The 24,564-nt window shown below is 42.7% G+C and overlaps 1 protein-coding gene across 1 annotated transcript in view; it reads left to right on the top strand.

Moving 5' to 3' along the window:
• The first annotated feature begins 1,966 nt into the window (after positions 1-1,966).
• acadl (acyl-CoA dehydrogenase long chain) overlaps positions 1,967-24,564 on the top strand; it is a 107,234-nt gene continuing 84,636 nt past the window's right edge. The window contains exons 1-2 of the mRNA XM_059967432.1: positions 1,967-2,052; positions 6,860-7,036. Of these exons, the coding sequence (XP_059823415.1) occupies positions 2,003-2,052; positions 6,860-7,036 (227 nt within the window). The 5' untranslated portion in view covers positions 1,967-2,002. The remainder of the gene's footprint in view (positions 2,053-6,859; positions 7,037-24,564) is intronic.

Here is a 24,564-nt window from a genome sequence, read left to right as displayed (position 1 = left end):
GCATTCTTTTCTCGCACCCTCCAAGGCTCTGAAATTCGGCACTCCGCGGTGGAGAAAGAAGCCCAGGCCATAGTGGAGGCTGTTAGGCACTGGAGGCACTATCTTGCTGGCAAAAGATTCACTGTGCTGACCGACCAGCGCTCGGTTGCGTTCCTGTTCAGCAACCAACAGCGGGGCAAGATCAAAAATGATAAGCTTTTGCGGTGGAGGATAGAACTCTCCACCTACACCTATGATATCCTGTACCGGCCTGGCAGACTCAATGAGCCCCCTGATGCCCTATCCCGGGGAACATGTGCTAGCACACAGCTCGACCAGCTGTACGCCCTTCATGCACAACTTTGCCATCCGGGGGTCACCCGATTTTACCATTTTGTGAAAGCTCGGAACCTGCCGTACTCCCTGGAGGACATCAGGACGATGACCAGGGACTGCCAAATTTGTGCCGAGTGCAAACCGCACTTCTACTGTCCTGACACGGCACAACTTGTCAAGGCCACCCGCCCTTTTGAACGCCTGAGTGTTGACTTTAAGGGCCCCCTTCCCTCCACTGACCGCAATGTCTATTTTCTCAGTGTTATTGACGAGTTCTCACGGTTCCCCTTTGCCATCCCCTGCCCCGACACCACTGCCACGTCCGTCATAAAAGCCCTGCGCCAGCTCTTCACTCTGTTCGGGTATCCCTGCTATATCCACAGTGATAGAGGGTCCTCCTTTATGAGTGAGGAGCTGCGCCAGTACTTGCTAGCTAGGGGCATTGCTACCAGTCAGACCACGAGTTATAATCCCCGGGGTAATGGCCAGGTAGAGCGGGAGAATGCCACAGTGTGGAAGGCCACACTTTTAGCCCTCAAGTCCAAAGGGTTGCCGGTCTCTCGATGGCAGGAGGTCCTCCCTGAGGCACTGCACTCTATCCGCTCTCTGTTATGTACGTCCACCAATGCCACCCCTCACGAACGCCTATTCTCTTTTCCCAGGAAGTCTGTCACTGGGACCACCCTACCAGTTTGGCTGACGTCCCCGGGGCCAGTGCTGCTCCGGAAACATGTGAGGAGCAATAAATACTCCCCGCTGGTGGAGAGGGTTCACCTTCTCCATGCGAACCCCCAGTATGCTTACGTGGTCTTACCTGATGGGCGGGAGGACACGGTCTCCATCCGCGACCTGGCACCCGCAGGTGCAGCAGACCACTACCCTGAAGGCTCTCCGGTAACTGTGAACCCTGCACCAGAGGTGACACCGTACTCACCAGGCCCTACACAGACTCCTCACGACACTTGTATACCGGGCGTTTCGTACGCATTTATACCAGGCGCCTCGCACATGCGTGAGGGATCACCGGCGCCTAGTGGGCAAGAACAAGCGCAACCTCCGTCCCCTGTGCAATCGCCAATGTTGCCGGCACCTATGCGGTCACAGCCGGTGCTACGTAGATCGCAGCGACAGATTTGACCGCCTGATCGGCTTGACTTGTAAGAACCTTCGCTACATGAGGACTTTTTCAAACGAAGGGGGGGTGAATGTGGTGAACTATGTGCCTGTTGGGACACGCCCCTGCTGACTGCTCCTGTGGCTCCTCCCACAGGCCCCTGTATAAAGGCGATCTGAGGCCTGAAGATCGGCCTCAGTCTCCAGGACCTTGTATGATAGACACTCACTCCTGGTTCCTTCTTCCAGTCAATAAAAGCCGATATCTCGCCTACGTCTCAGTGTGAGTTATTGATGGTGCATCAGTCTGTGGCTGCTGCCAGTGTGTTGCTAAGGAATAATGCTGTCAGAGGGGTAGCGTAAAGGTGTTCTGCACTCTTTGAGAGGGGCATTGCCGAGGGAGCTCCGCATTGTGTGCATGGAGGAGTGATGTGGAGGGGGCTTGACACTGTGGGAGAAGGGTGATGCCGGGGCGGGGTGGGGCTCGGCACTGCAGGAAGGAGGGGTGGATCTGGGAGGACTCTGCCCCCGGGGTTGCCCTTCCCGCCGCACGCATGCGCAGCCTCAGGCAAAGATGGCAGCGCTGCGGCTGGGTTGGCGGTGCAGCCGCGGTATAGCGCGTAGGTGAGTGGCGCGTTCGGCCCCAGTGTTGGGTCTGAGGCAGGGCAGTGACTGGATGGGAGGAAACTGTCTGTGGCAGGGGAGCTGTGGCCTGGCCGGGGTCCGGGCATGGGGGGGGGAGGGGCGGTGACCGGGTGGGAATTCGGAGTACCGTCTCCATGACACTGCTTGGCTGGGTGGTGGGGCAAATGGGGAGGAGTTAGTAGCGGTGGTTTTGGATTGGGAGGAGAGGGATGTCAGTGGGCTTTTGTCGATATTGGGTGGGATGAGAGGGTTACTGAGGGTCTAGGTGAGGGGGAATGTGGTGGGGGTCATTGGGACGTGACTGACAGGAGATTAGCTATGTGGGTAGCGCAGTGCAATATTCAGCCCCAGGATCTGTGCGCCACTTGGTGTTTTTGTGAATAGTGGGTTGCTGAAATGAGGTGTGCTCCTAGTTTGGAGAATCATTGAATGTGGTGGCTGAAGGGGGTGCTGTGAAAATTGGTTACCATTGGAGGGTTAGTTACATTTTTGGTGGGCTTGTCCCTGTGGTGAGGTAATTAATGGTCATTGAGGATGGGTTGGTCATTGAGTGATAGAGTGGATGGGGACTAGCTGATGGGATAGAGGATGTTGTTCCAGGACAAGACATATGAATCTCTTCATAATCAGTAGGGAAAGTAAGTTTCATAATCTTTATCTTTAATGATGTTTCTTAAGATTTGTTCCAATAATTTGACCTACCAGAGATAAACTACTATATCCTTTTAAAGCACCTGTATAACGCTAGCCAGGAAGGATCAGTATACAATGGTTGTAAAATATTCATTTGAAATCTTACCTCCTGATACCATGCAGGTAATCTTTGGCTTTCCAATACTGCTTCATTTGATATCCTCATGCATTGAAAGTGCAGAGGGGCTTGGGGTTCTAGAGCAGGATGTCCTTAAGTTTACTTTGCAGGTTGTGGTTGCTGGTAAGGAAAAAATACAATATCAGCATTCAGTTCCAGAGGACTAGAATATAAAATCAAGGATGTAAAGCTGAGGCTTTATAAGGTGTTGGTCAGACCACATTTGCAGTATTGTGAGCAGTTTTGGGCACTTATCTAAGATGGGATGTTTTGGTATTTGAGAGGGTCCACAGGAATGAATCCAGAAATGAAAGGGTTAATGTGTGAGGAGCATTTGATGGCTCTGGGCCTGTACTTGCCGGAATTTAGAAAAATGAGTACCTCATTGAAATGTTTTGAATATTGAAAATCGTCGATAGAATGGATGGAAATGATTATTTCCAATAGTGAGAGCGTCTTTGGAATAGAATGACGTCCTCTTGGAACAGAGATGAGGAATACCTTTAGCCAGAATGTGAAGAATCTGTGGAATTCACTGCCACAGACAGCTGTGGAGGCCAAGTCATTTGGTATATTTAAAGTAAAGGATGATAGGTTTGTGATTAGTAAGGGTGTCAAAGGTTCCGGAGGAAGGCAGGAGAATGAGCTTGAGAGGGAAAATAAGCCAGCCTTGATTGAATAGTATGTATGACATCTGTTAGTCTTGCGAGACCATGGATCTATGCCTGGAAAGTCTCCTCCAGGGTGCAGGCTTGGGCAAGGTTGTATGGGAGACCGGCTGCTGCCCATCAGCAAGTCTCCCTCTCCATGCCACCGATGTTGTCCAAGGGAAGGGCAAGGGCTGATACAGCTCGGCACCAGTGTCATCACAGGAGTTTCCAGAACGAGGGTGAAGATAGCGTTGGACTGCCTTAGGGACTCCAGCTCCAGATTTGTCCTCGGGGTTTACTCCTGAAGCCATTCCCATGAGTGGGTATGGCCACAAGGCAGCGGATGTTTGAAATCAGAGTTTTCAGATGGACTGCCTTCCCAGGCTGACGAGCTCCATTTACCCAATTGAATAGTGGAGCAAACAGAATTGGCTGAATAACTTAATTCTGCTTATATGGTGTTGTTCTTTATGTATGTAAAAGCAGTGGAGCAGCAGGTAATCTGGGTTCAGTGTCAACCTCCTGTGATTCTCCCTGGTCCTCTGTCTAAGGAGAATAGAACCAGGGTTACAGTAACTAAAAGTATAGTTCAATTATCATTTAGGGCTGGATTGAGGATTAAGTTTTCCTTGTAGAGGGTAGTGAACCTTTGGAATTCTCAAGCCCAGAAGGCTGTGGAGACTTTTGTCTGTGGTTGGGTTGAAACATATTTAAGGCTTTCTAGATTTTAAAGAAAGCAAGGAACATAGGGATAGTTGGTACTGATATGGAACATAACCTCTTACTATTCACCTGCCCACTCCAGAGTGTTCTGTGCAATCTGTGATAATCCTTGATCAAACAGTGTCTGGATCGGTAAGTTATTCTAAATTCAATTGCCAGTCCATCAAATTATATTAATATGCAGCTAGTTAAATTCATGGACATATACAATGATTCAGATTCTGCGCTCTAGTCACAGGTACTTTCACAGGCAACGTTTGCCTGTGAAACGTTTGCCAACGTTTGAAAATTAATAAAAAGATTTAAAGAAAGAAAGCAATGAATAGTTCACCCTTGGCTTTATTTGGGGCCCTTAAACTGCTGAACTCGTCTCTTTCATAAAATCTTTAGTCTTTTAAAATCAAAGGTTGTCAACACCTTATCAGTGAATTGTATTAATGTTGCATTAATAACACAAAAACAATTGATTAATGAAACTTTACAAGAAATGCCAAAGATGTACAGGCACAAGGAAATATTAGTAAAGACTTTGGTGAACACATTTTTGTAAGTATTAACACTAATATTTGATGAGAACTTTTTTTTTTCATGAGAACAGTATGCAGAGCTGAAAGTTTTTAACATTTTAAATAATGTGGCAAGAAACTTGGACACAGTAGTTACCGTGATGCTAAAATTTCTGCCCCACATAGGAGATATTGCCTGTGAAAGTACCTGTGACTAGAGCGCAGAATCTGAATCATCGTATAAATATGTCCATGAATTTAACTAGCTGCATATTAATATAATTTGATGGACTGGCTATTGAATTTAGAATAACTTACCGATCCAGACACTGTTTTCAATGAAGTTAATAGTTAATTAAATACACCGTACTCTGAACTCATTTTTCATTTAATGTTCTCAAAAGTTTTTATTAAATTTTATCAATTATTTATTAATTATTTATCAATTATTTTATTAAAGTCCAAAGTACATATTGCACCATATACAACCCTGAGATTCATTTTCTTGTGAGCACACTCAACAAATATATAGAATAGTAACTACTGCAGGATCAATGAAAAATCAACCAGAGTGCAGAAAACAGCAAGCTACAAATGCAAATATAATTAAATAGCAATAAATAACGAGAACCTGAGATGAAGAGTCCCTTGAAAGTGAATTCATTGGTTGTGTGAACATTTCAGTGATTATACTCAAATGAACATTGATAATTCATGACCAAGAGAAAATCTACATATGCTGGTAATCCAAGCAACACACAGAAAATGCTGGAGGAACTCAGCAGGCCAGGTAGCATCAATGGAAAAGAGTACAGTTGGTGTTTTGGATCGAGGTCCTTCAGCAGACTGTCTCTGCCCAAAATGTCAACTGTACTCTTTTCCATAGATGCAGCCTGGCCTGCTGGGTTCCTCCAGCGTTCTGTGAATGATAATTTATGTCCTTAATGGTGTTGCTTTCACTGTTCCTGCATTTTGAATTGGTAGAAATGTAGGTGTAAAATTGGCCTTTCTGATTTTTAGTTCTGCTTATGTTTCACTGCTTTTCACCTCATCCCTCTGATAGATACTATCCTATCACGCCTCACTGTGAAGTGAGATTTATCCTGTGTGTGTAAGATATACAATATACAGACCCGCTGCCAGAAGCACATGCCAGCTTGCTTATCAGTCTAGCTAGTACCTGTAATAACAAAACTTGCATCTATTTACTTAAATAGGATGATGTTTGTTCGGCAGGGCATCTTGATCCACCTTCTGCCTCCTAGACCACTCCACCATGGAAGCCTTTATATTTTGTGATTTTTGCCAATACTCATCCAGTTAATTTGACCAGTGTATTAACCAGTGTAATGTTCCTGTGTAGTGTGCTATTGAGTGTTGAACACTTAAGGGCTGTCATTTTGATGTAGCTATTGGAAACATGAATTTTCTTGGTAGTGTGCTGATGGTGGGAATGTAGGTAAGCAAGCAGCAAATTTGTAGAGTTTCCTCTCTTCCTCGTCAAGTTTCTGTGGCATTGCAATGAATGGATCCAGGAGCGGAGTTATTGACTTGACTGATTATATCTGTTGTAATATGATAGCCCAGCTTTGTTTAGTGTTTTTTGATTTCTAATTTGGGTTTTTTTGCTATGTTTTTTTTCTATCATGTTAAATACATCATGGGTTTGGGAGGCTTAGTAAGTACATTTGTGTTATCTATAGCTTATTCTTGTATATACTGTTTATTAACTATGTATTCCCAATCTCTCTATCACTACTGTTATTATGCCTATGTTTGAAAATTAATAAAAAGATTTAAAAAGAAAGAAAGCAATGAATAGTTCACCCTTGGCTTTATTTGGGGCCCTTAAACTGCTGAACTCGTCTCTTTCATAAAATCTTTAGTCTTTTAAAATCAAAGGTTGTCAACACCTTATCGGTGAATTGTATTAATGTTGCATTAATAACACAAAAACAATTGATTAATGAAACTTTACAAGAAATGCCAAAGATGTGCAGGCACAAGGAAATATTAGTGAAGACTTTGGTGAACACATTTTTGTAAGTATTAACACTAATATTTGATTGTAAATGTTTATACAAATTTCTTTTTAGATTATTTACTACATCTGCACAATGTAATGAAACCCACAAAGTTTCTCGTCCAGAAACCTTCTCGGCAAAGAATCTAATGGACATTGGCACTCGTCGGATATTTTCTGAAGAACATGATATATTAAGACAAAGTGTGAGGCGATTCTTTGAAGAAGAGGTGGTTCCGTATCATACACAGTAGGTGGCCTTGTCACTATTGAGCATAACACATGAAATACATAGTTTGTGTTATTTTCTTCATGACACTTAATGATGTGACAGTATGATATTGTTGACCATTTTCTTGAACTCTGTTGATATTGATTTGTCCACTGTCAGATGTGTCAATGTTGTTAATGCTTCAAAGCCAGCTGTGTGTGATTCTGATCACGTTTGCTGCCTATGATATCAGTACCTGTTATATCTGTGACATTCGTTCATGCTCACAGAGTTGTGAAGTACTGAAGGCTGTGAAGTGTTGTATGTGTAATGCCCTGGTTCATATTTTACTGTTATGCTGTATGTATTTTTGACAGCTCTGTTAGAGCAGTCTGTTCTGTTTTCATGCTTGTTTGGGTTACTGTTGAAGATAAGAGATGAGGAGAAATGTGTGCCATCTGATTAGGATAGTTGGATTAAGGGGAGGTTTCTCTGGTGAGGGACACTAAGGTTGGGCTTGGAGCTTTTGTTCGAGAGGAGATGAAGAGCGAAGACATTGTGGAGAATCGGTTATAGCATATGAACTCGTTTGTTTCGAGATGGATTGTGAGTGACGTTTGGAAGGTGGTGTGTGCTCTCATATTGACCGAGAGCCCAGCACGTGAGTGACAGAGAAGTTCAAGATGACCTCCAACTTGTGCACATTTGACTGTTTAATTAGAATGGGCCCTTTCCTTTCTGTTATTCTTTACTAACCCTTTAAGATTTGTAAATATTTCTTTAATTGTTTGCAGTGTACTGTCTGTTATTTTGGTGGATTAATTTGTAACAGGGTAGCAATGACAGAGCATCCACACAATCTGGGGTTGGGATGGGTTCAATCATGCCTCAATCTCACAACTTCAGTGGAGGAGGTTGCCTTCCCTAGAATTACAGCCAAGGAAACCAGGGTGTTTCATCGTGGGGGCTCGTCCGGGATCGATTTCATTGGATGCTCTGCGATTGCCCTGAACATTGATCCAGTGGGTTGTGTGTTTAAGCCTGTGTTAAACTATTGTCTGGTAAGGTGATTACGATATGTGGTTATGAATACTGCAGGGGTGGAGCAGAGGTCTGATAAAATGGCAGGGAAAGACTCTGTTCTAGTTCAGAAGAGCACTGAAGTAACGGCAGTCTGAGTTGGTAGCGGCCTTACCTCCCTGGCTAATAAATGTCAAAATCCCTGCTGTCGTAGCAATAGCCTGTTCTCAGGAAGGAAGCCCACCACTAAAGGGGAGGAGGAGTATGAGATTTGGGCAGAGCAGACTTCTCAGTTGCTGGATGAGTGGCAGTGCTCTGTTGACAAAAAAAGACAGAGAAAGTTTGAAGGGCCAGTGAGTTTGATGTAGTGAGACCCATTGCTTCCTCTGTGGCCTACATGCAAGTGCTAGAAAAAGTGTTTGGCATGATGGGAAGCCCATTAGAGTTTATGATGGGGTTTCAGAAAATGTCTCAGGAGAAGGAGGAGAAGCTTTCTGCCTACATTTTTCGGCTAGAGAGGCAGCTAAATTGCGTGCAGCTTGTGGGGGGGGGGGCATTCAAACGGCTGAGGTGAATCCGTTAAGAATGGACCAAGTGGCAAAAGGCACCCATTCGCTGGGCCTGATTCGGGTCTCCGAATGTCTTGTAAGATGTGTTCCCCACCCCCCCCCCCCCCATTTGTCAATCTGATCAGAGAAATAAGAGAGGAGGAGAATGCGATGGAGGCGTGGGAGGCCTCCGTCCACAGGGTACAATCCTCAGTAATGGTCACCTTGGTTGAGGTGACCACTGATAACCCACCCCGGGAGGTAGTGAAGGAGCTCATGGCAGAGTTTAGGACTGAGATGCTTCCGTAGTTATCTGTGAGTTCACCCCCCCCTCCCAATACGATAGAGCTGATAGGGAGGTACCCCTTAAAGGGGATGGACTAAGCTGAGGGCTGCTGGTGGCCGGGGTTCTGCAAGAAGGGAGGAGCCGCTATTGTCTGTTATAACTGTGGTGAATAGGGATACAGCTTTCCCCCGCTATCTGAAGGTAGAGCATTCCTTTGAAACCATTCATAAGCTGAAATGGCGTAAAGCGAAGAAGCTATTACCATTAATTTATATGGGAAAATTTTTGAGCGTTCCCAGACCCAAAAAATAACCTACCAAATAACACATAAAACCTAAAATAACACTAACATATAGTAAAAGCAGGAATGATATGCTAAATATACAGCCTATGTAAAGTAGAAATAATTTATGTACAGTGTAGTTTCACTTACCAGAATCAGGAAGATTGAGCCAAAACTGATCTGTAGAGAAAAATCGGCACATACACACATGTGCACACAACTGCCCACGCAAGGCTTCATGGTCATGGTAGTCTTTCTTGGGGTAGACACAAGTTTAAAGCGGGTGTCTTTTTTTGTAAAAGCGAAACTCCTCTTTTGGTTAGTGAAAACAGGTACTAATGTAGGTCTTTCATAAAAGCGAAATGTCGTAAAGCGAACTTCAGATGGGAATGTGAACGATGGGAAACCCTGTGTACCTAAGCGGAGAGACCCAGTGAGGGAATGGCCTGGCATCTTGGGGGGGTGGGTGGGGGGGGGGGAGAATCACATTCCCAGCGATATATCAAGGAACAACCTAAAGCCAAAAAAACCTTTTCCTGAAGGCTTCAAGGTGCCAAGCTCCAGTCGATTGCCACAGATTGAGGGTATTTAAGCTAAAGCCATACTTGACACTGGTTACTCTACTCTACCGTTCATTTTACAACCATTATTTGTTGCCAAAACCAGTCATGTTACGGCCTGGGGAAATAGCGAGAATGACAGGAAACACTAAATTTCCAGGAGTGCCTGAGGCCAAGGCCTAGTTGGTGGATACTCCAGAAGACCACGAAGAGGAGTTAGGCTTACCTGCGGGGGGTACTGGTGAGGCCTGAACTGCACCTCGGTTGTACAGGCGAACAGGATGACAGTAGGTGTCAGAAACACTTCAGAGCAGGAGGTCACCTTTGGGCGGGGGGATGCCAATGGTGCACTTCTTCCCAGTGACTTTAGTGTCTAGTGTTCCTGTGAGACAAGCTGGGGAGAAACTCTCTCTGAAAAGAGGAAAGATGACTGCTGAGTCATTCAACTTTGGGGACTCCCCAATATCTGGAGGTTGGAAGAAGAGGTTGATTGAGAAAATGTTGAAGCTGGAAGATGTCTTTTCTACTGACGAATTTGATGTGGGTTGATCCAGGAGCACTCGCCACACCATCTGGGTGACAGAGGACACCCTGTTCAGAGAAAGGTCATCTGCAAGGGAGAGGACATGCGGCAGCATCTGCGGAAGTTGAAGGAAGCTGGGATCATCACTGAGTTGAGAAGCTCTTGCGTGTCTTCAAATGTAGTGGCCAGGAAGAAGAATGGGAAGGTACAGATGTGTTTGGACTATCAAACTCTGAACCAGGCGTACAGTCCCCAGCCAGTATACAGCCCTGATAATCGAGAACACACCAGCCTGCCTGAATGGTGCAACGTGGTTCAGTGTGCTGGACTTGAGGAGTGGGTATTACCAGATACCCATGAATGAGGCTGATAAAAGAGAAGACTTACCTGAAGTATGTGTCTGATATGAGAAGGAAGCTGAAAAAGGCTTATGAATTAGCTGAGATCTTGGCTGCCAAGCAGAATCAAGGAAAGAGGAGGTATGATCAATAAGTTAGGTTCTCCCAACTCATGCCTGGAGACTGAATCCTCTTAAAGAATTTGGGGCTACCTGGGAAGCATAGTTGGCTGACCGCTGGGTGGCTACGCCCTATGTAGTGGAGAGTCAGATGCCAAATGTGCCAGTTTTCCAGATGAAACCAGAGGATGGGAATTAGCCTGTCAAGATTCTCCATCAGAACCACCTTCTACCTCTGGGACAAGAGGTGTGTGTTGACCCAGAGCCTGACCTGGACCTAGTAAGAGGACTCTGGCGACATGAAGAGACTGAAGAATGAGCAGCAGGAAAGATTATACCGGCCTCTGCTCCTGAATGGGATGTGGATTCGGAGGATGAGGAAGTAGGGGTGTGGTATATGCTGCCTTTTGCTCACCCCCCACTAATTGAGGAAGACATTCCCAACCCTTCTTGTGCTGAGACAGGTGAAGTTGGGGGGACTATCTGTGGACAGGCAGGTTTGCAGCTGGTTTAAGAAGGGGAGCTGGGCTCAAAAGTAACTGGGAATGAAGCTGAACTCAGCCAAGTGGCAGAGGTTCCTAAGATGCCAGAAGGCATGAGTAATAGACCGGGGGACACCTTGCCATGTAGACCAGAAGTATCCCAAGGAGTGTCTGAAACTGAAGACTTGGATGATGGGATATGGAGGTCTCAAAGAGTCAGGAGACCCCCCCCCAGATAGGCTGGCCTATGTATCACTGGGGAGGAGCAGAGGGTTGTGACTATCCCCCTAGAGAGAGATGTCACTACCATTTACAAATGGATTGGAGGTTCTGACATCACGAGATTCCTTTGAAAACTGTTATTAATGACGGGATGACAAATTATTTCAAAGTCATGAGGACATAACTTTTGGTGGGGGAGAGGGTAATGCCCTAGTTCATATTTTTTCTGTTGTGCTGTATGCATTTCATTTTAGCATATTATGTATGCATGTATGCATGTTAGAACAGTCTGTACTGTCTTCATGCTTGTTTGGGTTACTGTTGAAGAGAGACGAGAAATGTGTGTCATCCAATTAGGATGGTTGGATTAAGGGGAGGTTTCTGTAGTGAGGAACACTAAGGTTGGGTTTGGAGCTTTTGTTCAGGAGGAGATGAAGAGAGAAGACGTTGGGAAGAACCGGTTGTAGCATACGATCCGGTGGGAGACCCGATTGCTCAAGATGGATTGTGAGCGATGTTTGGAAGGTGGTGTGTGCTCTCATATTGACCGAGGGCCCAGCGTGTGAATGACAGAGAAGTTCAAGATGAGCTCCAACTTGTGCACATTTGACTGTCTAATTATAATGGGCCCTTTTTTTTTGTTATTCTTTACCTTTATAGTTAAGGTGTGTAAATATATTTCCTTTAATTGTATGCTGTGTACTGTCTGTTATTTCGTGGCATTAATTTGTAACCAGGTAGTAAATGACACAGCATCCACACAAACCAGGGTTTGAGCGCGCCTCAATCTCACAAGTTTGGTGGGACTGGAGGTTGTCTTCCCTAGACTTGCGGGCCGAAGAAACCAGGGTGTTTCATATGCAATACTGAGGTCATAGTTAAACAGCACACAAGCAAGACCTTCAGATCAATTAGTCCATACTAACTGTGATACTTATTCAAGTACTCTTTCAAATGCCTTTTAAAATTTGGATTTGTGTCTGCTGCTAACAGTTTCTCTGGCAGGATCTTCCATATGCCCACCAGCCTTTAACTTGCCTCTCAGATCGCCTTTAAATTTTCTCCCTTCTCATCTTAAACGCCAGGCCAGATGGATTGAAAAGGCAGGGTGTTGGGACAAGAGATGAGGGTTGTGCTCCATGACGTTTACTCCTCTGTTCACTGTGCCGAGGCGGTGACCTGCTCTGGGCTTCGTGTCTGAGGACTCATTTTCATTCTAGGTGCCATTTGCTTACTTTTATTACTTGCACTATTTGTTTTTTTCTCTCTCTGCACATTGGGTGTTTGTCGCTCTTTATTTTAATGGGTTCTTTTGGGTTTCTTTGCTTTGTGGCTGCCTGTAAGGAGATGAATCTCAAGGTTTGTGCGTACTTCATGTATATTTTATTTGATAATAAGTGAACTTCGAACTTTTAATTCCGTCTTCTAGTTTTAGACACTCCTAGCCTGGCAAAAGGACTGTGACTGGCCATTGCTGTATCTGTGCCCGATATAACTTGATAACCCTCTATAAGCCACACCTGATTTTATAAACCTATATAAGGTCATCCTTCAGCCTCTACTCAAGGGAAAACAGTTCCAGCATGTTCATAACTCAAGTCCAACATCTTGTACAGCTGTGTCATGACACCCCAACTCCTGCAGTTAACACGCTGTCTGATGAAGGCACATGTGCCATATGCATTTTTCACCATCCTGACTATTGCCACTTTCAGGGATGATGTCATATTCTGCAACACTCCCCAGGGCCTTTCATTCACTGTGTCTGTCCTCTCCTGGTTTTTGTGTCATTTGCATATTTTCAAATCATGCCACATGCATTCGCATCTGTATAACAAACAACAGGGCCCAGCACCATCCTTGTGGTACACCACTAGTCACAATCTTCCAAATCCTAAAACAGTTTGCCACCAAAATACTCTGCCCCCATCATCTAATTTTGTATACAATATTTCAACTTGACTTGGATCCAATGGGCTGACTTTTTAATATCTGCCTTTCCAAGTGTAGATTAATCTTGTTCCTCAGTATTTTTTCCAATAATTTACCTTCCACTGGCATTTTCCTCTTGTAATTCTGGTTTGTTGAAATGTTATATCAGACCTAGAAGTGAAAGAAGAATAGAAGGGATGCAACTGATAGTGCTGCTGCCTCACAAGTGTATCAACCTGAATTCCTGTGTTCAATCCTGACCTTTGGTGTTGTCTGTTACTGTTTGCATGTTCTCACCATGGGCATTTGGGTCTGCTTCCACATCCCAAAGTCATACTGGTTGTAGGTTAACACATTACAATCAGTTACCTGTAATGTTGGTGACGGGAGGTGACTCAGTGGAGTGGCGGGGTGGGAGTTGGCAGCAGATGGACTTATGAGAGTGAAGAGATTAGAGGGAAATGATGGTTGAACTGGACTCACAAGAGAGACTGCAGCTACTAGGAATATGAAGCAACACTGGAGGAACTCAACAGGGTAGCATTCGTGAAGGGAAATGGGCAGTCAGCATTTAAGGTTGAAACTCTTCATTTGGACTCCTCCCTGAGATCCTTGCAGAGGCTACACTGGAAGGCCTGGAAACTGAGTTGGAAGCCACATGGGACAAGCTGGTGGCAGAGACAAGCATCCATGGCTTTGGTAGTGAGTCTAGCTGAATACATGACAACAGTGCAATAGAGACCACAGGGGAGCAGTGAGTGAGGGTCTCACAGAACTCTCGTTGAAGAGGAGGAGAACTTTTGCATGGTAGAGATACTTCGGAGGTACTTCTCAATGGAGCAGCAAAATGAAACAGACTGCAGATGCTGGAATCTGAAGCACCACAAACACACTGGTCAGGCAGCATCTATGGAGGGAAATGGGCAGTTGACATTTCAATTCAGGACCGTGAATCTGGACTCAATCTTTCCCACTGTGATGTAATGAAATATAAAACTAACTGTTAACTGTTTCTGGATGAATGACAGTCGAATTTACTGGGCAAAGGCAGTAGCTCCCCACCTCCGAATTTGTTAAGAATTTGGAGGAAATGTAGCATTCTGGCAGACAAAGATTATGCAAAAGCAAAATCCTTCGGATTCTGATAGTCCGAAATAAATGCTAAGAGTACAGCAGGTTAGGCAAAAGTTTCCAAAAGAGAAACAGTTATTGTTTAAGAATGGTGATGATCAGTAACACCAAACTCTGTGGACTCCTTGCTCCAATGTTGTGTCCCCAGGGTGATACAATGGAATGGTCAAGTGTAAGTCTGCGAGTCAGATAGTGACTCATCTGTATTGCAAGGAGGAGAGGTGTGGGTTGAATACTAATATTGCAGCATTGTGTTCAGCAAATCATTCAGGACATCTCCATGCTTTAGGTCCCAGAGCTATCTGGTCCAAATCACTTTGATTGATAAGCAATTGATTCCTGGCCTGTCTTAAGCTCTTGTAGCATTGGTAGCTTAACTTACCCTTATCAGGCTGTAGCCACTGTAGTAAGCATTAGTGTCACGGTGTTAGTTTTACTAACTTATTTGGTAGATGAAGAAGCTTCAAAACAGTGACATCAAAGCAATTGGGATTATCAGCTCGCTAACGGTAAGTTCTATTGCAATTCATAACAGAAAGCATACTTCTGAATGATTATATCTTGTGATGGGTTTACAGTTTTTGCTTTGTGAAGGAGGAATTTGCCATTTTATATTTTTATTCATTTTCAGGCACCCTACCATACTCTGAACTTTAGAGATCAGTTGCAATGAACAGATCAGAACTAGAAATAAGTTAGTAAAGCAGCAAGTCTGTTCGAACTTCTGTGTTAGACGCTCACAGTCTTTTTTGATTTGAGCACTAAAGAATGCACAAACTCACCACCAGTTATAATTTCAATATATCTCATGACACAAGCTGAAATAGTTACTATATTTTTGACCCTTACTGTATAATCTGTAAAATATTCAAGAGCGGGATCCATAGCTATTGGGCATATATTGGCAGAGTAGCATAGTGGTTAGCACAACGCTTTACAGTGTCAGTGATTAAAGTTTAATTCTCACTACTGTCAATGAGGAATTCATATGTTCTCCCTTGTAATCCTGTAGGTTTCCTCTAGGTGCTTTCATTTCCTTCCACATTCCAAATGATGTGTGGATTAGGGTTAGTAAATTGTAGGTGTGCTATGTTGGTGTCATAAGCATGGTAGTACCCACTGGCTGCCCCCAGCACATCTTCAGACTGTGTTAGTCACGATTACAAATGACGCATGTCACTCTTTTGAAGTACATGTGACAAATAAAGGTAATCTTAGATTTTAATCTTATCTAAGAAAAGATATACTGGCATTGGAGAGGGTTCAGATGAAGTTCATGAGAATGAACCTGGGAACGAAAGAGTTAATGTATGAGGAGTGGTTGATAGGCCTGGGCCTGGGCTTGTCACTAGAGTTGAAAAGAAATGGGGGGGGGGGGGAAGTGGGGAGAATTTCATTGAAATCTACTGAATATTGAAAGCCCTAGGTAGAATGGTCATGTAGAGGATGTTTCCTCTAGCAGTGATGTCTAGGACACAATCTCAGAGTGCAAGGATGTCACCTTTAGAACAGAGATGAGGAGGAGTTTCTTTTGTCAGCGGGTGGTAAACTTGTGGAACTCATTGTCACAGACTACTGTGAGGGACAAATCATTGGGTATATTTAAAGTGGAGGTTGATAGATTCTTGATTAGCAAGGTGAGAAAATAAATCAAGGGTTGATAAACCGGGCTGAGTGGGCTAACTCTGCTCCTATGTCTTGTACATTTATGGTTATGGTCTTAATGAAAGGCTGTTTAGCCATTGTCTACTTCTGTAATGAATCGTCATTTCAGAGATCATCTAATTTCAGGAATAAACCTGCATTCAAAGATCATTCAAGATGCATAATTGAATTAATGGAGTTTATTTCAATTGTCAGTGCATTTCAGGAACAGACATTGCTCAGTGATTTTCTCAATATCGTTAATATAATTATTTAACATCCACTGTTTTCAGTTATATATGGTAGAGTGAAGGAACTAATGGCATTGTGACCAAGTTGCAGACTTGGTAGTTGGGGGGACATGGAGGGAGGGAGTTGGCAGAAGGACTTGGGCAAGCTGGGATAGTGAGCAAAGTAGCGGATGGAACACAGCATAGGGAAATTTGGAATTATGCTGTTCAGTAGGAAGAATCAAGGTCTAGATTATTTTCTAAACGAGAGAAATTTCAGAAACCGGAGATGCAAAGGGACTTGGGAATCCTAATTCATGAGTCCATCAAGATTAGCTTTTAGGTTGAGTCAGTGGTAAAGAAGACAAATGCAATGTTAATATTCATTCTGAAAGGACTACGTCATAAAAGCAAAGGTTATACTTCTGAGGTTTCATAAGGCATTGATCCAGACTACACTTGGAATATTGTAAGCGGTTTGGACTCTATCTGAGGAAAGGTGTACTGGCCCAGGAGAGAGTTCAGAGGAGGTTCACACGAATGATCCCTGGAATGAAAGGCTTAACATTTGAGGAGTGTTTGATCTATCTGGGCTTGTACGCGGGAGCTCAGAAGGATGTGGGACCTCATTGACACCAACAAGATACTGAAAGGCTTGAATAGAATGAACATAGAAATATTCTATTAATTTAAGAGTCTAGATTCTGAGCACATGGCTACAGAATAAAAGAACCTTACTTTAAAACTGAGATGAGAAATTTCTTTAGCCAGTGGGTGGTGAACCTGGAATTTATTGTCACAGGGATGTGGAGGCAAGTCATTTAGTCTATTTAATGCAAAGATTGATAGGTTCTTGATTGGAAAAGGGATATGATTTACAGGTAGAAGAATGGTGTTGCAACAAATAGTCATTGAATGGTGGAGCAGACTTGATTGGCCAAGTAGCCTAATTATGCCCATAACATATGATCCAATAATCCCTGAAAGTGCAACATCCCATATCCTTAATACTTTGGCGCAAGACTAACAGATATTCTATTTACTGGATGTTGATTTCCGAACACATCTGTATTTCACCATTTTTCTCCATGTTATTTTAAAAGGAGATAGAGACCCAGTTAGCTTCAACTTGTACGTTTAATATGTCAAAATGGGCTTAAGCGTACAAGTACTCAGACCTCGCCTTCATCCTTGTTGGTTGTCAGTTGTATCCAACAATGACAGCAGACCTGTGTGGGAGGGTTTTTGAAGTATAAAAGCTGTTGCATTCGGTAGTTGTGCTATCTTGACCTTAGAAATCCAGGTCCATTGGTACGAGTAGACATCACAAACTGGGCCCTTGGTTGCAGTAGGTGACCTTGACTACTGTGACTTGTGATGCTCTTCACTCTCCACAAAGTGTTGCAGAACAGTCTCCCTGGCTGTCGGATCTTCTCTTTATCTCATCCTTCCAGTTTCCCAGAGCTGATTTCACATGCGAGGACAGATGTGTCCCTATCTCGTCTCATCAGGGTATACTGAACTTCTGGAGTTTACCTTTACTGTGCTTACCTTTCTCTAATATTGAGAATGCAAGGTGGCTTTTGATATCCTTTAGAGTTTCTTTTCACACCTGCATTTTGTAATGCTAGTTGCACTGTCCTCTTGTTTTTTCTCTCTCCCAGTTGCCATGACTGATGTAAGCTTTAATCTTATTTACATAATCTTAAAAGTTTTACATTTTTGCTTAGCTCTTTAGTAAGGTTATATGCTTTAACATCTAAACCTCCCACCACTCTAATAATTTGCAAATTTGCTCTAAATCACAGGCATCAGTCTTCAAATTTAGAACTTCATTTTTTTTTTCCAGTAATTGTTTTGCATTTCCCCTTTTTGAAATCAACAGTAAAACTATTCTGATTGCTTTTAGATAAGCGTTCCTGCACAATTAAGGTTTAACCAAATCTGGGTACTTTGCACAACACCAGATCTAATATATCCTAATCTTTGTTGTTTTGAGGAAAATCATTTGCAAAATATTGTCCTGAAAACTCTTGAAATTCACTATTTTTCAACCAGGAGATCATTTATTTTATCTAATCTGGATGGAAATCAAAATCTTCTGTTATGACTACCCTGCCTTTGCTCCATGCATTTCAGGCTAGAAGTTACCAAAATTAATTTGTAATTTGTGGCATATAGGAGTGTAGATGAGGAAAGTAGAAAGAGACATAAACCAAGATTCTCATTCTGACTGTAGTCATCTTAGTCCTGTGAGTGAGCATGCATAGGCGTCAAATTACTGCATCCAAGTTAACTGGGCACCAGTTTCTTTTCTTTTACCCTATTCCTTATAACCCCCACCCTTCCCCACCTTCAAGGAGCAAGATTACAGGGAGTACTCTCAAAGAGCATTATATATTGTCAGATAACTCACAGTGGACAAAAATAAATAAATTAAAAAGAAATTATACATATTTATTTATCTGTGAACAGCCATCAATATTGTTGCAGATATGATGTGCACAGTGTTCTTCAAAATTGCAACATTATCTCCCAATTTTTATATTCTGTGTTCCAACTTATAAAGCAAGTATGTCATATACCTTCTGCACCAGCTATTGTTGGATCTCTGTTAGTGTTTTAACCTTGGTGGGCAGTCTTAATTCTTAATGATCATTATTTTTAACTTTAAACAAACATAGTAAGCAAACAAGAGAATCTGCAGGTACTGGAAGTAACACATGCAAAATGCTGGAGGAACTCAGCAGGCCCAGCAGCATCTATGGAAAAGAGTACAGCTGACATTTCAGGCTGAGACCCTTCAGCTGGACTAAACAGTACGAAACAAACTAAGTAAATAGCTGAGAAACAAAAGAGAGGTGAATGAATGGCAAAGAAGACAAAAGTAAAAGATGGCACCTCTGAAAAATCCATCACCAATATAATCAAGATAAAAGAAATTTCTTAAACCAATGACTGGTTGAATAATTACATCACATGGATAATGTGCTATTACTTAGCTAATGAGAAAGGTGATGAACTATTAGTTTAATTGTTATACCGCTTCCTGCCAGTAAGTGGTGACGAACCACCACATACTGTGCAAAATACACGAGTTTGTTCAGAAAATACAAATTATGATTAAGCTAAAACTTTAGTATAAGTATAGATGACTTAATTACAACATTAGTCGTTCATTAATTTATCTTTTATTTAAAAAAAAATGTTTTCCAACAGTTCTCCCCCACTTTGACTCTGTAAGGTAGTGGTCGCCAACCCATCGATCGCGATCAACTGGTCGATCTTTGAGACTTTCCCAGTAGATCCCGAAAAAAAAAAGAAATATAAATACACAAATACTGTTGAGAGATTGTTTCTGGGTTGCGGGGTTTTATTTCAGTTCTTTCTGCCCAGTGCACATGCGTGTAGCTCCCCCGCACTATACAGTGTACTTCAGTGGTCCCCAACCACTGGACCGCGAAGAAAGTATGATTTGTCGATATGAAATGATATGAGTCAGCTGCACCTTTCCTCATTCCCTGTCACACTCACTGTTGAACTTGAATGCACACAAGGTCATTAGTCGCCTAAACGCAGTGATACCTTCGCACCAGGGATCACTGGTTGGCCTTGCGCGGCCGGCAAGAAGTGCAGTTGATAACGGCCTGGAGTGCGGACAGATGGGCGCTGATTTAAACCTATTTACCACACCGAATGCTCGTGGGGAACCCGGTGCTAAAATTTTCGCAGCTGACCTAATTCGGGCTCAGGGTTTTGTAAGTAGCAGAGCAGCTACTGCGCTGCGATCTACTGTCATCCATAATGTGTATATCAGCTTCTTTGAGATCAAGAGCTTCTGGTAGTGTCATAGGTTTCCCCGTCACCACTTCAAATGGACTCAATTTTGTTTTCTTGTTTGGGTTTGTCCTGATGTTGGATAAAACCAAAGGAAGTGTTGTAGGCCATGGTACACTTTCTTCGTGATTCATTCTTTCAGCTTGTCCTGAGGACTTTGGATGGTGTGGACAATGAAAAGACCATTCAGTGTTCATCACTCGACATAATTCTTGACAAACAGTGAAGCGTGTTCCTTGGTCAGAGTCAGTATGGCATGGCAATCCCCATCTAGAAGCATAGTCCTTCTTCAGAGTTTTGGCTGTGTGTATGCCAGTAGCTTTTCTTCGTGATATGGCTTCCACCCATCTTGAAACATCTGAATATCCTTGGCACTTCATTAGAGTAATATAGTCCACTTGTAGATGTAAAATAATGGACAGCTGGGGCAGGATTACTTGGTTGAGTTAGCTTCTCCATTTATCTGGAGTTGTTTCCTGGCAAGTCATAATCTCTCAGCTGTTTGTTGAGCTTGTAACTTCAACGTTGGATTCCACCACCATTGGCAGAATCTGTCGACTATTTCCTGCACTCCAATGTGTCCTAATGAGTATCTCTGTTGTGCCAGATAAGGAGGCAGCTCAGCTGGGGCTACCAGTCAATGACTACTGCTGTATCCCCATACTTCATATTTGTTTAATAATCCACCATTTTCTATCCTGTATCACTTTTCTTCATTTGAGCACTGATCTTGCACTTCTCCAATATCTTGCATGTTCGTCTGTGGCATAATGTTTACCTTGGTTTTCATGGTTTCAGGTATTGGGTTTTCTTCCATTTTTGTTTCAATTTTCTTTATTCCTTCTTTCACTACTCTTTTTGCAGTTACATCTACAAATGCACTTCCATGGCTTTCCGGTGTGGTCATTTTAGTGTGACCTTTATATTTTAATACGGCAGCTTCTGATGGTAGTTTCATAACTTCCATTGGTTCTTGTACTAGTTTGTCATTCTTGATTGGAGTTAACACGGCTGTAAGAAATTCTCTGTCTCCATAAGTTTCCAAAGGCTCGAACATCTCCGAAAGCATAACAAGAAACCGTCAGATATTAGCTGATCTTCCTTCTGCTGACTTGCAGATATCTATGAAAGCTTTCAGTCTGCCTGTTGTGCAGAGGTGCCAAGAGCCATGTTTTCTGAGGGTATCACTTCATTTTCTGTGACCACAGCCATTCGAATTTCTCCCTCAATGGTTCAGCCATCAGTGAACAGAATCAAATCTGGGTTTAACAAAGGCACTTCTTTTTGGTAATTTGCATCTGCTTGGCATGTTATTGTTCTTGCACAGTCATGGTCATGAATAGTCTTCCATGTCCACTGACAACAGTGTAGCTAGATTCGCTAGACTTGCTCATTGAATGATGGTATTAGGTGCTTCAAGAACAGTGGACCATTTGGACCACTGAGCAGCTGTCACTTGTGATGGTCAGTAAAGTATGCACTGAATGTGGACTTAGAACTTTTATCCAGAGATCCAGAGCAATGTTAGAAACAGTCACAACTGCTAGATAAATTGCTTGCACTGCTCATAGACATGAACCCTATGTTAAGGCTACATTATCCAATTTGGCAGACTAATATCCAACAGGATGCTGCTAATCTCTCTGTCCTTGAATTAAAACTGCCTTCATGTAGCCATGCTTCTCGTTGACGTACAGGGTAGATAGTCTTCTTGTATCAGGGATTCCAGGTGCAGTACTTCGTATTGTCTTTAAAGTTTGAAAAGTTTCCATATGTTCTTCATTAAAGTCACAGGATTATCAGAATGCTAGCTGCCCTTCAGCAGAACAGTAATAGGTTGAGCAATTTCAGCATTTGAATTGACCCACGCTCTGTTATAGCTGCATAAATCCAGGAATGATCGAAGTTTCTCGACTTTTGTAGGTGGTTTTGTTGATTTAACAGCCTTTACATGATTTTCAGTGATTTCCTGTTTGTCTTGGGAAATTTTCTGTCCCAAGTAAATCACTTCTTCCTCTTACAATTGTGTCCTGTCCATATTTGCTTTGTATTCCTTGAAGGCTAGATAATCAAACAAATAAAGTACATCACTTTCATTTCCAACTAGTAAATAATCATATTGCTGTGAATTCCAGTTTCACTTGTTCTGTTGGTTATATGACATAGACAGCTCATTCACCTTATTTGGACTTCGTTATCCCGCTCCACTTGTTTGGTAGTTTGCAACAGATCACTGTAGGAAATGACAGTTTCACTCCAATTTGCTCTTGTTATCTTCACCATTTTGGCAACATCTGGTTTCAAACCATTCATGAAAGTCAACTTGAGAAAGCCGTATATGGATTCTTCCATGTTATCTTCAGTTGTTGCTTGAACTCCTGAGTAGCTGATCTAAACTGTCTTCATATTCAGAAACATCATCTAAAGCCTTTTGATTGCAGTCAGTTACTTCCATTCTGTATTGGGGATTACCATTGGCACAGTTCACCATTTTAATTTTCTAAATCAGTGCGTTCACTTTTTAAAGCATCTGTGTCTTCTTGCATCTCGTTATGCTTGCACTTCTGCAGCTCTGTTAAGGTCGCTAGCATCCAAGTTGTCTTCTTAGTTCCTGACCACGCCTTTCTGATCTGACTATATATCATTTCAACATCATTTATATAGTGACATGCAAAAGTTTGGGCACCCCTGGTCAAAATTTCTGTTACTGTGAATAGCTAAGCGAGTGAAAGATGACCTGATTTCCAAAAGGCATAAAGTTAAAGATGACACATTTTTTAATATTTTAAGCAAGATTACATTTTTTTATTTCCATCTTTTACAGTTTCAAAATAACAAAAAAAGAAAAGGGCCCGAAGCAGAAGTTTGGGCACCCTGCATGGTCAGTACTTAGTAACACCCCCTTTGTCAAGTATCACAGCTTGTATATACTTTCTGTAACCAGCCAAGTGTCTTTCAATTCTTGATTTGGGGATTTTCGCCCACTCTTCCTTGCAAAAGGCTTCGAGTTCTGTGAGATTCTTGGGCCGTCTTGCATGCACTACTCTTTTGAGGTCTATCCACAGATTTTTGATGTTTAGGTCAGGGGACTGTGAGGGCCATGGCAAAACATTCAGCTTGTGCCTCTTGAGGTAGTCCATTGTGGATTTTGAGGTGTGTTTAGGATCATTATCCTGTTGTAGAAGCCATGCTATTTTCATCGTCAGCTTTTTTATAGATGGTGTGATGTTTGACTCCAGAATTTGCTGGTATTTAATTGAATTCATTCTTCCCTCTACCAGTGAAATGTTCTCCATACCACTGGCTGCAACACAAGCCCAAAGCATGATTGATCCACCCCCGTGCTTAACAGTTGGAGAGGTGTTCTTTTCATGAAATTCTGCACCCTTTTTTCTCCACACATACCTTTGCTCATTGCAGCCAAAAAGTTCTATTTTAACTTCATCAGTCCACAGGATTTGTTTCCAAAATGCATCAGACTTGTTTAGATGTTCCTTTGCAAACTTCTGACATTGAATTTTGTGGTGAGGATGTAGGAAAGGTTTTCTTCTGATGACTGTTCCATGAAGGTCAAATTTGTGCAGGTGTCGCTGCACAGTAGAACAGTGCAACACCACTCCAGACTCTGCTAAATCTTCCTGAAGGTCTTTTGCAGTTGTTACGTCCGTAGCCCCCTCCTTTGTGAGAATCGCCAGATCACTGTTGGGTTGAGTCCAACGGGTTTTGATTTGCCTTTCTAGCAATCCTACAAGCAGTTCTCTCAGAAAGTTTTCTTGGTCTTCCAGACCTCAACTTGACCTCCACCATTCCTGTTAACTGCCATTTCTTAATTACATTACAAACTGAGGAAACAGCTACCTGAAAATGCTTTGCTATCTTCTTATAGCCTTCTCCTGCTTTGTGGCACCATTTATTTTAATTTTCAGAGTGCCAGGCAGCTGCTTAAAGGAGCCCATGGCTGCTGATTGTTGGGACAAGGTTTGAGAAGTCAGGGTATTTATAAAGCTTTGAAATTTGCATCATTTGGCCCTTCCTCACAATGACTGTGAACAAGCCATAGCCCTAACAAGATAATTAAGGTCTGAGACCTTGGTAAAAGTTATCTGAGAGCTCAAATCTCTTGGGGTGCCCAAACTTTTGCATGGTGCTCCTTTCCTTTTTTTCCCCCACTTCAAAATTGTACAAAGCAAAAATAATACACTAATCTTGCTTAAAATGTTGAAAAGAATGTTTCATCTTTAACTTTATGACTTTTGGAGATCAGTTCATCTTCTACTCACTTAACTATTCAGAGTAAGAGAAATTTTGACCAGGGGTGACCATACTTTTGCATGCCACCGTTGGCTAGTCTTCACTAGACTTGGCATCGATACCAAATTTCTTCCATATTTCTTTACCAACGGGATCAAGTT

Source organism: Hypanus sabinus, chromosome 4 (assembly GCF_030144855.1).
Source record: "Hypanus sabinus isolate sHypSab1 chromosome 4, sHypSab1.hap1, whole genome shotgun sequence".
NCBI classification, from domain to species: domain Eukaryota; kingdom Metazoa; phylum Chordata; class Chondrichthyes; order Myliobatiformes; family Dasyatidae; genus Hypanus; species Hypanus sabinus.
This window is presented reverse-complemented; position numbering and strand designations above follow the sequence as displayed.